The sequence below is a fragment of the Loxodonta africana genome, chromosome 4 (assembly GCF_030014295.1).
Source record: "Loxodonta africana isolate mLoxAfr1 chromosome 4, mLoxAfr1.hap2, whole genome shotgun sequence".
In the NCBI taxonomy this organism is placed as follows: domain Eukaryota; kingdom Metazoa; phylum Chordata; class Mammalia; order Proboscidea; family Elephantidae; genus Loxodonta; species Loxodonta africana.
Genome location: NC_087345.1, coordinates 8,811,369 through 8,824,757, shown reverse-complemented (window position 1 = coordinate 8,824,757; position 13,389 = coordinate 8,811,369). Strand labels below are relative to the sequence as shown.

Sequence of the window (13,389 nt, the reverse complement as noted above, 5' to 3'; positions counted from 1 at the left end):
TCAGGTGACTCAACCAAGGACACAGTGACTGGGGCTAGAACCCAAATGCTCAACGCCAGGCAGGCTTCTCACCCCTCTGCAGCTGCTCACTTCTGCCCTCCTTGGCAGCGACAAAAGAATCCTGTTCGCTTCAGGGCTGGCTGGAATCAAAAGGAAAACAAAACAAGGGAGGTGACGTTTTGGCCCGAGCCACGGACCATGTTCCAAAGTCAATGCTCCATGACTTCAGGGCTCTGTCCCCAGCACAGCAGCCCATCTGCGGCAGCGAAACCAATGGCAGCAATCGGCATGGAACAACACTGTAGTTATAAAGCGTTGCCACAGACCCACTCTGACTTAACACCATACTGGGAAGTTCTTCCTATTTTATAGACAAGGCTCTAGGAGTGAATGACTATGAACAAGGACGATAAACACAAAAGTCCTCTTCAAAAGGCACAATGAGCTCCCAGTGCCTGGATCACAGTTGTAACTGGCGCTGTCCAATAGAGCTTTCTGTCATGATGGCAACGGTAGACATCTGTACCATCCAACACGACAGACGCTGACACAGATGGCTGCTGAACACCTGAGACACGGTGAGTGTGGCTGAGGAGCTAAATTTCTAGTTTTCCTTAGTTTTAATTCATTTAAATGTAAAAAACCACAGTTGGCTAGAGGCTACTGTATTGGTCACTGCAGTCCTAAGCTATCGCCTGAGCTAAAATGATAGAAACATGCCAAAAAAAATCTAGAGTGCAGTGCCTTGCTGTGGGAAAGAGGCACTAGAAGAGAAGCAGAAGGTTCAGGACCTAACTATTACCACCCGACTGTCAAGTAAACTTGAGAACTGCCCGGCCCCTCCGGGCCTCAGCTCCCATCAGTGTGCGGTGAGGGGGTGGTGGACAAGGCACTCTCCAGGCCCTTCCAACTCTGACCACCCATGAGTTCATCATGACCTCCTAGGCCTGGGCCCTGGAGACCCAAGGAGCCCAGAGTTTCCCTGCCATGGCAGAGGGAGGAGCGTCTGTTAGTCCTGGAGATACCCCAGCCCCCACACTGACCACTGCTTCTTCGTCCCCTGCAGCTCAGGAGCTCCCGGATGACAGGGACCAGATGGGACTTCCCTCTGTATCCCCAGCACCTAGAAAAGTGGCGGGGCACAACAGATGCTCAGGAAGTGAGAGGTGACTCGAACCACGTGACTCTTCCTTATACCCACCGTGGGTCTGGTCCTGGGCTGGTTGCTGTCCCTAGCATCTCATTCATCTTCACCCACATGGCCAGGTGGTGAGGGAGGTCCACCCCCATGGAAACCACAACTACAGAGGGGACGTCGTCTGCCCGGGTCACGCAGCTGGTACACAGCCAAGCTGCACTGAAACCCAGGACTTCCAACTCCAAAGCCAAGTTCTCAATCTCTACGCACGAATGCATCCTACCAACTATCCCTGGTGGGGTGCAGACGGGGGAGGAGGAGACAAGAGGGGCAGAGGAGATGAAGGAAGGAAGAGAAGAAAAATGTGAACTGGGCCACCTGAGGTCCACCTGCAGAGAACTCACTACAGTGACAAAAGCCTTACAATCTCTCAGTGGCCTAAGACTCCCAGTGTTACAAAGCACACTCTGAAGAAGGCTGGGTCCTCCCTCTTGGGGCCTGCCCGCATGACTTTCCAAAGGCAACCGTGCTTTTTGGGCCTGGGAACCAGGAGACCTGCCTAGACCTGGCGCTCTGTAACTCTGAGCAAGTCTCTACCTTCTCAGGGCCTCTGAAAAAGACGCAACAAGAATTCCTCACAGATTAACACGGGTGAAGCCCCCTGCACACAGTGCTGGATAAATGGCCACAGAGGTAAGAACAGGTGTAAACATCTCTAAAGCATTCTAGATCCCATCCCCAAAGGGGACTGGCTTGTGCTCAAGATGACAGCATCTTAAAGCGCCCAGAGCCGGCAGCAGCTCAGCGACTGCAGTGTAAGGTCTGGGTTTCATGAGGGAGGAAACAGAAGCTCAGACCCACCCAAGCACACACCACTCGCTAAAGCCCAGATCCTGACCTCACACCTGCTCTTCCTGCTATGCCGGCTGCCCCCTGAGGCAACTTCCAGGGACCCTTTTACTCTAATTGAGAGAAAGTCTTTAGGGCAGATTTTTGGGATCAATTTCTCAGCCCCCTTTATCATTTCCTGTGACATGTCTTACACCGACGTGGGGAGACAGGAAGGCTTTAGTGACACTGGTTTAAAACTGGCACAGGACATTCCTGGAGACCCCTTTCTAGACAAACAGCCAAGTCCATAAAATAAACAATAACACCTGAGAGGAATGTTCTCCTTAGGACAATCAATATTTGCCCAAAAGCAAACATGAGAAAGCAAGAAGGGGTAGAAAGTCAGGACGAAAGGAAACAGGGAACTCAGTGTGGAAATGGGGAGACTGCTGACATGCTGTGGGGAACGAAACCACGGCTGTGAGACACTTGATGTACAAACTATAAAATGGGAATTTAATTTGCTCTGTAAACTTTTACCTAATGCACAATAATAATAAAAACTAGCGCAGGCCCTCTTTCCTAAGATAACTGCCCATCCCAACATGGAAAAGGCTGAGAACCAGAAAGGAACTGAAAAGGGGACAGAGAATGCTGGTGACATAAAGCCCATGCACTCTGCTTCTCCTGGACTCCTGGAGAATATCCCAGGCCTTCAGTCGGCTCAACTTGGCCTTGGCCTAGCCGTGAGCTTGCTATTGTGTTGCCAGATGCCCTTGAGTTGGTTCCGACTCAGAGCAACCCCACGTGCAACCAGATGAAACATTGCCCGGTCCTGTGCTGTCCTCAGGGCTTTGCTGTATTTGAGCCCATTGTTGCAACCATCATGTCAAACATCTCGTTAAGGATCTTCCCCTTAACGTGAGCTTAGGTTAAGTCATTTCTCCTTCCAGAGCCTCCATTTCCCCATCTGTGAAATAAGGCAACAAACTTTAATCTACTTCATAGAGCTTTGGGGAGAATTCACTGGGACCCTAAATACAAAGGGGCTTTGTGATCTGTAAATGGACAGCATGGTAGTTGCCTGTGCCCTTATCAGTGTTAACTCCTCTTGGTCTACACACAGTTCTAACAGTGCTGGCTTCAGGATGCTCAACCCTCCAGCAAAAAGGGAAATGGAGCAGGCAGGGGCAGACTGAGAAACAGCCTGAAAAGCCATGGGGCTGTTGGGAAAAAAAAAATTTTTTTTTTAAGTTCAAAAAAGGCAGCTCTCATCAATTGGTCTCAACCCACCTGAAGCAAAGAAGAATGAAGAACACCAAAGACAAAAAGCAATTATGAGCCCAAGAGACAGAAAGAGCCACATAAACCAAAGACTACATCAGTCTGAAACCAGAAGAACTAGATAGTGCCCAACTACAACCGATAACTGCCCTGACAGGGAACACAACAGAGAACCCCTGAGGGAGCAGGAGAACAGTGGGATACAAACCTCAAATTCTCATAAAAAGACCAGACTTAATTGTCTGACTGAGACTGGGAGGACCCTGGAGGTCATGGTCCCCAGATCCTTTGTTAGCCCAATAGTGGAACCATTCCCAAAGCCAACTCTTCAGGCAGGGATTGGACTGGACTATAAGACAGAAAATGATACCGGTGAAGAGTGAGCTTCTTGGCTCAAGCAAACACTTGAGACTACGCAGGCAGTTCCTGTCTGGTGGGCAGCTCCTGTCTGGAGGGCAGCTCCTGTCTGGAGGGCAGCTCCTGTCTGGATGCCAGATGAGAAGGCAGAGGGGGACAGGAGCTGGCTGAATGAACATGGGGAATACAGAGTGGAGAGGAGGAGTATGCTATCTCATTAAGGGGAGAGCAACTAGGAGTACATAGCAAGGTATACATAAATTTTTATATGAGAGACTGACTGGATTTGTAAACTTTCACTTAAAGCACAACTAAAATTTTAAAAAAAAGAAAGGCAGCTCTCTAGGGTCTGGGTGAAGGTGTCCTCACAAAAGGATCTTGAGGTCACTGCTGTTGTGTCAGTCACCAAGGAAAGGAGCCGCTGTGTTCACTCTCCTCCTAAAAAGGCAGGGGTGTGCTTGTGCTGGTCTGAAACATGCAAGTTGCAAATGAGACGTGGTTTTTGGTTATCTGGAAAACTTCCTTAAAACTAACACCACATTCCCTATCAAGGTGCCCAAAAGGTCTCCGTTGGAACCCCGCCAGGCCCCCACACAGGGGTCCTTCTAAAGCACCCCCAGCTCCCAGTACCCAGCTCCAAGTAGCCTCCAGCCAGGCTCCTCCAGGGTGCAACAGGGCACCATGTCACCCAGGCCTGGCTGGACTCCCCCCCGCCCCCAGTTATTTTCACGCCACCTCCCCTTAACTTCTGCCTCCGGTTCCTTGTCTGTAAAATGCGGGTAATAATGGTGGTGGTGTTAGGTGCTGCGGACTCAATTTTTGACTCCCAGCAACCCATGTGACAGAGTAGGACTGCTCCATAAGGTCTTCTAGGTGGTAACCTTTACAGAGGCACTGGGTTCTGGGTAACCTTTACGGACGCAGATTACGGGGTCTTCCTCTGGCAGAGCTACCGGCTGGATTCAAACCAGGGCTTCAAACCAGTTCAAGTCAGTTCGGTCGCAGCGAAATCAAAACACACCCGAATTTTTTAAATTTGGGTGAAGTGGAACTATAACCAGAAAAAAATCACGTCAAAGCCCTGGAATGGCAGGCCTGCAGTGAGCCTCTTCAGGGGCCTGACGCAGGAGTCTGGGTTATCGCCAGGACTGTGGGGAGTGACACACATTCAAAGCAGCAAAGCCGGCCGCCATCTCTGAGCAGGCCACTGCTGGTTCCGACTCTGCCTTCTAAGATTTGGGTGCTCTGCGATGCAAATGCTGCGCTTGTCTGCTAAGAAGGGGATAAAGTTTCTAGCAGGGCTTTGACCTGCAATTTTTCCCATTCCAGTTCACCCACATTTTAAAATTCAGGTCTGTTCAGGTTTCACTTCGTCAGCCATGACTGAACCAGGCGGAACTGGTTCGAAGCCTTGGTTCAAATCGCCAACTTTTCAGTTAGCAGCTGAGCACTTAACCATTCTGCCACCAGGGCTCCTTGGGGGTAATAATACAGAAACCACACACCCCAAAATCCTGAAAAGCTCTGAAATTCAACTTTTTCACAATTCATTTGGAGGCAAACTCTGCCCTAAACTGACAGAAGGCTATTTTTAGTATCTATTTATCCCACTTAATGTGAATGTCCATATTAAAAACCAAAACCAAACCCATTGCCGCTGGGTCGATTCCAACTCATAGCGACTCTATAGGGCAGAAGAGAACTGCCCCACAGGGTTTCCAAGGAGCAGCTGGTGGATTCGAACTGCCGCCTTTTTGGTTAGCAGGCGAATGCTTAACCACTGTGCCACCAGGACTCCAAATATTCATATACTTCGTAGCAAACACATTACAAATGTGCCCTTCCAAAGCACAGCCCGAACCCAGCTGAGAATCTTACAGCAGGTATGTTATCTACACGACTATCTCTAAGATTTGATGAAGTGAATTCCCACACCCACCGGGCTTTAAGTGAGCGGCTGGGGGCCTTGGCAGCTCCCTCATGGGGCTGCCATGAAAGGAAAGTCCCGGCCACAGAAGTATCCTGAGCACATCTCCTCCCCTCCCTCTTCCCAAGGACAGCCTAGCATTACCTCCAGACTGCAGCTGGTCCAGCCAAGCCTTCTTTTCTGCAAGCTCCACACTCCCAGGGCCTGCAGTGCCCCCGCCCAAATGAGGTTTCCCACTCCTCTAATGATGACGCATGAGGCCTGCCGCCACGGTGCCTGGGACCCTACACAGATGACGGCCATGTGCAGCTTTTCCGGCAGCCTGCCCTGCTGCTAGACCGCTGCGACCTTAAGGCCAGCCACCCTATAAAATGCGACAGACATGCTGAACAGTCTGGATTACAGCATCTCTCTGGAAGAGAGTGGCAACAAAGGAAGTCCTCAGGGCATGTTCAAAGAACAAGGGAAAAATGCGAACACTGCTGTCCAGTTGATTCCCACTCATAGTGACCCTAAAGGCAGAATAAAACTGCCTCATAGGATTTCTAAGGCTGTAAATCTTTACAGAAACAGACTGCCGCATCTTTCTCCCTCAGAGCACCTGGTCAGCTCAAGCTGCCAACTTTCAGTTAGCAGCCAAGCTCTTTAACCACTGTGCTGCCACTGCTCCTGAAGAACAAACAGGAAACTACCCCTTCTCTCTACAAACCTCAGAAGAGGGCCAGGTGGCCCCGGGGCCCCACCACACAATCAATCATCTCTTACATCAGGTTCTAGAGACAGGCAAAAAAAAAAAAAAAAAAAAAAAGGTGGCGTTAAATCCCAGCCCTAGCCCTCACCAGCTCTGTGACCTTGGGCAAGTCACTTCCCCTCTCTGAACCTCAGAGAGGATGACCATCTCTCCCTTACAAGGGAGTCCTGGATATAACGTCATTTAATGTAAAAAAAAAAAAAAAAAAAATTTTTTTTTTTTTAATGTTAGGAGATGTGAGTGCGGGGGTCCTGCTCGATCTCCGGATGGTATCACCCACCGGGCACGGGACCTGGCACACATGGCGATAGGGACATGGCTATTCCCATCACCCGCCCTGCCCATGTTGGAAATGGGGGAAGTAAACAGTCTTAACGCCGTTTTATCCCCCTCCCCAAAGGATCACCTGGATTCTGCACTCAGCAATGGCTGGACAGACTCCAAAAACAGAGAGGTTAGGTGACCTGTCCAAGGTCACACAGCCAAGGAGGTAACGGGAGGGGAAGCCGGGATGGGTGGCGGCCCTGGGCCCACCTTCCTACGGACGCTGTCCAACCCTGGGGCCCACCACAAAGGTCTCCGGCCTTGGTTTCCCCAGCTGCAAATTGCTGCCCAGCCCCTCCTCCGCCTCGACCTGTCGGTTCCGGGCACCGGTGGGGGCGGCGAGAGCGACCACCCCGGCCCAGCCCTCCCGCCCCGCCCGACAAGGACCCGGGTGCGGCCAGTGTCCAGGCGGCCGCGCGCAGGGCCGGGTGCGGCGTGCGGGCGGGCGGGCGGGGCTCACCGGACTTGGGGTAGGTGACGATCCACACGTCGCTGGGCCGCACGGGGAAGTTGGCGATCTCCTCCATCTTCCCGCGGCAGAAGGGCGGCAGCCGCACGCCGTGGAACTCGAAGTACTTGCTCTCGAACTCCCCCGGGGTACTGGGGGTCTCGGCCTCGCTCTCCGCCATGCCGCCGCCGCCGCCGCCCGGCTCCACGCCCGCCCGCCTGCGCCCACGCCCGCCGCCTCCAGCCGGAGCGCGGCCCCTGCGCTCCGCGGCCGGGACGTCACGGCGCCGCCGGCCCACGCCCCGCCCCGAGCCGACGCTAGGCCAGTGCGCTCCGTCGCCGTGACGTCATGGGGACGCCCGCGCCCCGCCCCGAGCCGACGTTGGCCAGTGCGCTCCGCCGCCGTGACGTCATGGGGACGCCCGCGCCCCGCCCCGAGCCGACGTTGGCCAGTGCGCTCCGCCGCCGTGACGTCATGGGGACGCCCGCGCCCCGCCCCGGGCCGACGCTAGGCCAGTGCGCTCCGCCGCCGTGACGTCATGGGGACGCCCGCGCCCCGCCCCGAGCCGACGTTGGCCAGTGCGCTCCGCCGCCGTGACGTCATGGGGACGCCCGCGCCCCGCCCCGAGCCGACGTTGGCCAGTGCGCTCCGCCGCCGTGACGTCATGGGGACGCCCGCGCCCCGCCCCGAGCCGACGTTGGCCAGTGCGCTCCGCCGCCGTGACGTCATGGGGACGCCCGCGCCCCGCCCCGAGCCGACGTTGGCCAGTGCGCTCCGCCGCCGTGACGTCATGGGGACGCCCGCGCCCCGCCCCGAGCCGACGTTGGCCAGTGCGCTCCGCCGCCGTGACGTCATGGGGACGCCCGCGCCCCGCCCCGAGCCGACGTTGGCCAGTGCGTTCCGCCGCCGTGACGTCATGGGGACGCCCCGCCCAGAGCCGAGGCGTGGAGTCTACGCGCGGCAGGAAAGCCGTCCTGGCGCCGCCTGACCCGCGCCCCGCCCAGCCCTCAGGGAGTGGATGTGCTTAGCAGGCGAAAGGTCGTGGAGTCCCCTGGCTTGCAGCGCCCCACCCTGCACCTAGCCATTACCTGTCCCCACATAGAGACAGCCCAGGACCCCGCCTGCGCTCCTCCTACCCCAGCCTGCAGTCCCATATCCTCCACTGACGCGTCCGTTCATTGGACTAATTGACTCCGTCACTGAGCAGGCGCTGAACAGAGACTCATGAAATAGCCCAGCTAGAAGTGACCTTCGAGATGAGTTTTTCCATTCAGTGAGTATGTCGCACCTGGTCCGTTTCTAGGCACACAGGCAAAAGCCTAGCCCTCCTGGAGCTTTCTTTGGACCAGAGGTGTGCCGTTAGCTGCTGTGGAGTTGGTTCCGACTTACGGTGACCCCATATGTGCAGTACAGAGCTGTGCTCCATAGGGTTTTCAAGGCTGTGGCCTTTCAGAACCAGATAGGCCTGTCTTCTGAGGCATTCCTGGACGTGTTCAAACTGCCAACCTTTCAGCTAGAGGTCAAGTGCAAAAAAAAAGAGTAGAGAGATGATAAATTACCAACCAAGATGATTACAGTTAGTGGTAGATGCTACGAAAACATGCTCCACCATCATGGCGACGAGAGGGCGCTGTTTGAATTGCCGAGTCTGCAACCAACCCCAGACCTCAAGAGACAGACTTTCTTGGACTAGGGCCCAAAAACCCGCATTTAAAAAGGTACTTCTTATGCAGACTACAATCTGAGAACCAAATTCTAAAGAGATTTTATAGTACAGTCATTCACTCAACAAACATATATCAAGCACCTACTAGTGCCTTGAATTTACCATGGCCTGCCAGAAGAACGAACAAATGGTTTTGGAAGGACACCCAGAATGCTAAGAAGCAAGGATGGGCGAAACTATGTCTCATGTACTTTGGACATGTTATAAGGCAGTGCCAATCCCTGGAGAAGGACGTCATGCTTGGTAGAGTCGATGAAAAAGAGGAAGAACCTCAATGAGCTGGATTGACACGGTGTCTGCAACCATGGACTCAAGCATACTTGCTGTTGTGAGGATGGTACAGGACGGGGCAATGCTTTGATTTGTTATACGTGGGATTGCTGAGCCAGAACCAAATTGATAGCACCTAACAACCATGAGCCTGGGGCTGAGGAAGACAAATATGTAAAAAGATACAGCCCTGGTCTAATTCTCTGATGTTCAGTGTGCCCAGCTGTTAACAGAACACACGTGCTGTAGCTGGGAGATGGAAGGAGGTAATTACACCAGCAAGAATCTAGAGCAGGGCAGGTGGATCAGACCTATACACTCTCCTTCCTCTTTTACACTGAGTCATTTACAGTCCAGCAAGGGAGACACACACGGTGGGCCTTGTGTCCACAGTGCACAGATGGAGGAAAGAGAACAGTGACCCAGTCTCAGGAGGCTTGTGGATGTCTTTACAAAAAGAATGTGGGCAGAGGGCAGTCCAAGCCTCCAGAAATTATTCAGAGCAATAGGGTTTTGCACCCAAAGGCTAGAGGGATTGAGCAAATGAATGAATGTACTGATGTTTCAAGTGAGGTTTCTCACTATGGGAGAAGGCAAGGAAGAAACCCGTCGTATTGGATTGGAATCAGAACTGTCAGCATGTGTCTTAGTTATCAAGTGCTGCTATACAGAAATGCCACAAATGGATGGCTTTAACAAACAGAACTTTATTCTCTCACGGTTTAGGAGGCTAGAAGTCCAAATTCAGGGCATCAGCTCCTGGAAAAGACTTTCTCTGTCGGCTCTTCTTTCAAGAACTGTGGGCCTGGCATTCCTTGGAGATTTTCATGTGTCTTGGCATCAATCTTCCCCTGGATGTAGGATGTTCTCGGCGCAGGGACCCCAGGTCCAAAGGATGCACTCTGTACCCAGCTCTTCTTTCTCGATAGTAGTAAGTTACCTTGCCTCTGCCCACTTCGCTTTCTTTCTATCTCTGGTAAGACAAAAGGTGTGACTTAAGCAAGGGCGTGACTTGAGTAAGGGCATGACTTGAGTAAGGCAGTGTGACTCAAGATAGAGCCCATCCTAATCCCACTTCATAGACGTTTCAGGATTTACAACATATAAAATGGATGATAGTTACATAATGTAATAAAACGGAGGGTAATTACCTCAGATCACAAAATGGAGGATAATTACATACCACGGGAAATCATGGCCTAAGCAAGTTGACACATATTTTGGGGGAACACAATCAAATCCATTAACAGTATGGATTCATGATTTTAAAATTATCTATTTCTTATCTTAGCTGAAAAAGCCTTTAGGCAATGATATTTCAGCAATACTAGGCACACCTGGAGCCCAAATCTTGGTTTCTAAACACTTTCCCACTGAAAGGAACCAGGGCTTCTTGGAGTAAAGGCTAATTCCAAGGATGGACAAGGAAACTACAAGGTGAGCCTAAAATGTCTTCTTGGGTCAAAAAATAAGAAAATATGCAAAATTGATGGGGACAGGTCAAGAGGACACACAAGCCAGCTTGAAAGGGTTTCCACAGGCCAAATCAGGAATGAGTTGAGTGTAATATACAACAATTGGAAATAACCCAAACGTCCATCAACGGTAGCATGGCTAAACTGTGATACACTCATACAACTGGACACTTACTACACAAAATAAAAAGGAATTTCTGCTACAAACAACACAACAAAGGAATTTCATAGTCAAAATGAGCAAAAGAAGCCACATATAAAAAATGTATGTTGTTAACCCTCCTGATGCCCTGAATTCAGACTACAAAACTATGAGACAGTAAATTCCTGTTCTTTAAAGCCATATGTGTGTGCGTGTATGCTGTATGACTCTTTATATAAAGGTCAAAGACCAGTACAACTAACCTATCAGGACAAAGGTCAGAGAATACAAGGTCAACAAACAAAAATTGATTATATTTCTATGTGCTATCAACAAACAAGTGGAAAATGGTTTGTTAGCACACAAAACCATTAAATGCCTGGGAATAAATCCAACAAAATATGTGGAAGGTTTGTACACCAGAAACTACAAAACATTGATGAAAGAAATTAAAGAAAACCTAAAGAAATGCAGAGCTGGACTGTGCTCATGGATTGGAAGAATCAACTGTTCATATGTCCATTCTCCTCAAATTCACCTATAGAGTCAACACACTCCCAAGCAAAATCCAAGCAGGCTTTTTGTAGTAATTGACAAGCTACTTCTAAAATTTATATGGAAAAGTAAAGAACCTAGAATAGTCAAAACCATTTTGAAAAAGAATAACAAAATTGGAGGACTCATACTACCTCGTTTCAAGATTTACTATAAAGCTCCTTACTTTAAGGCTGTACATAAACAAACATAAATAGAACAGAATAGAGAGCCCAGAAATAGACACAAACATCTATGCTCAATTGATTTTTGACAAAGGTATCCTTAAAAGAGCAGAAAACAGAGCTTCTTATGAGCCAAAACTTGGTGAGCACCAAGGCTTGGATGGTCCCTTGGGTGGTGAGTGCCTCGTCCCTGGAGGCGTGTAAGAAATTGGATGGCCCTCTGTCCTGAAGAAGCGCTTCCTAAATACGGCGGGTCTGGAAGATCTCCCACTTGTCTGCCCTTAGAGATCCCTAGGCCGATTGAGGCATCAAGGAACAAACAGCTGCTGGTTGCTGTCCGTGGTGCTGAACGCAGACAGCTCACCGTGAACTGCTGGTCTCCCAACCGGGGACTCTGGAACTGCAATTCCTGTTACCTCTGGTTTGCTTTATTTTTTGTATGAATATTTTTCAATTTGTGTGTACTGTCAACATTTTAAGGTTAAATACTTTTTGTATTAATAATTCCAAGTACACAAAATTAGAAACAATAGTATAAGGAACTTCTACATACCCAGCCCCCACTGTCAACTGTTATCAACAGGTTTCATCAGTGCTCACCCACTTCTCCCCATTCAGATTATTTGGAAGCAAATGATCCCTGATTTTCAGAGGTCACCCCGTTAGCATCACATGACCCCAGCCCCAGATTGGCACATACCAGCCAATGGGTATGTACCTCTTGCCACAGATGAGGTACAGGATGCTGGCTCAGGCAGATGATCACGTCCATGGATGGCACCCAAGGACACCAGTGTCTAAGAACTACAAACTTCAATTACACTTGTGCCCAGACAAGCTTGAGCCAAGACTAATTAAATCTGAATCTCTGCAGGAGAAGCTTGAACCTCAACATTTCTACTGAGCACTCTGGTGTACAGTGTTGGACCAATCTGACCTGGGCTTGGATGCTGACTTTACCACTGACTGGCTGTGTGACCTGGGACCAGGTACTTCACCTCTCTGAGTCTGATTCCTTGGTTTAATTTTCCATGGACCACCCCCCATCCTATCTTTGCCCCTATAGTACCCCTGCTGGGATAACTCTCCTCCCAACACAAATTCTAGGTACCCATAAAGAACCAGTTCAGAAACCAGTTCTTCTGTGACTAACCGCCTCCTGAAATCATCTCTCTTTCCTCTGAACTCTGTAGCGTTAATCTGTGTTAGAGCAACAGGGCAGAGTGGGAGAATCCTTAGAAACTGGCTAACCCAACACTCCAATTCTGAAGACAAGGCAACAGAGGAACTTACTGAGGAAAGGACTTGCAAGGCATCACAGGGCAGCTTCTTGATGAAGCTGTGAGTCTAGGGCTTATTCTGCTGCCAGGAGCACAGACTTGTATGTTTCTAGCTCTACCACTTACCAATTAAGATAACCTCTCCGAGCCTCAGTTTGTTCACCGACAAAATGGATAGAATAGTGCTTGCTTCCCATGGTTGCTCACAATCATTGCTATGTTTGAGCCCACTGTTACCTCCATGGATATAAGAAGAGGGGCATTTGAGCTCCTTTGGGCAAAGCTCTGTCTCAGACATCAGGAAACACTCAGCAGAAAATTGGCACTCAGGAAGCCAGGTGGGCAAACAATAGTTTGGCTTATTTAGTAAAGGATGTCTGCCTTGAGCATTGTGTTCTTTTAAAGAACTATCTATGTGGGATCAAACTGACAACAGCAACTGGAAAGGTTAGGCAGGAAGCTGGGGATGGGCAGTGAGTTTAAGTCAATGGTGGATAAATAATTCAGAAAAAAAGGATGAGAATGGTTGCACAACTTGAAGAACGGAGGCTTGTGACCAGCCCAGGAATGTGGCCTGAGGATGGAAGCTGGGGCTCCTCCACGGCTCAAGAACCCAGACCTCGCCCTGGCTGAGATGCTGGGCGAACAAAGGAGGTGGTGGGCCCAGGATTTAGTGCACCTGGTGGGAGGCCATGACTCGGGGGCCAGAAAAGGCTC

The 13,389-nt window shown here is 50.6% G+C and overlaps 1 protein-coding gene across 1 annotated transcript in view; it reads right to left on the bottom strand.

The window, feature by feature from the left end:
* Nucleotides 1-7,248, bottom strand: part of SULT4A1 (sulfotransferase family 4A member 1) — a 47,084-nt gene extending 39,836 nt beyond the window's left edge. The window contains exon 1 of the mRNA XM_010599281.3: nucleotides 7,073-7,248. Within this exon, the coding sequence (XP_010597583.1) occupies nucleotides 7,073-7,241 (169 nt within the window). The 5' untranslated portion in view covers nucleotides 7,242-7,248. The remainder of the gene's footprint in view (nucleotides 1-7,072) is intronic.
* Between the last annotated feature and the right edge of the window lie 6,141 nt (nucleotides 7,249-13,389).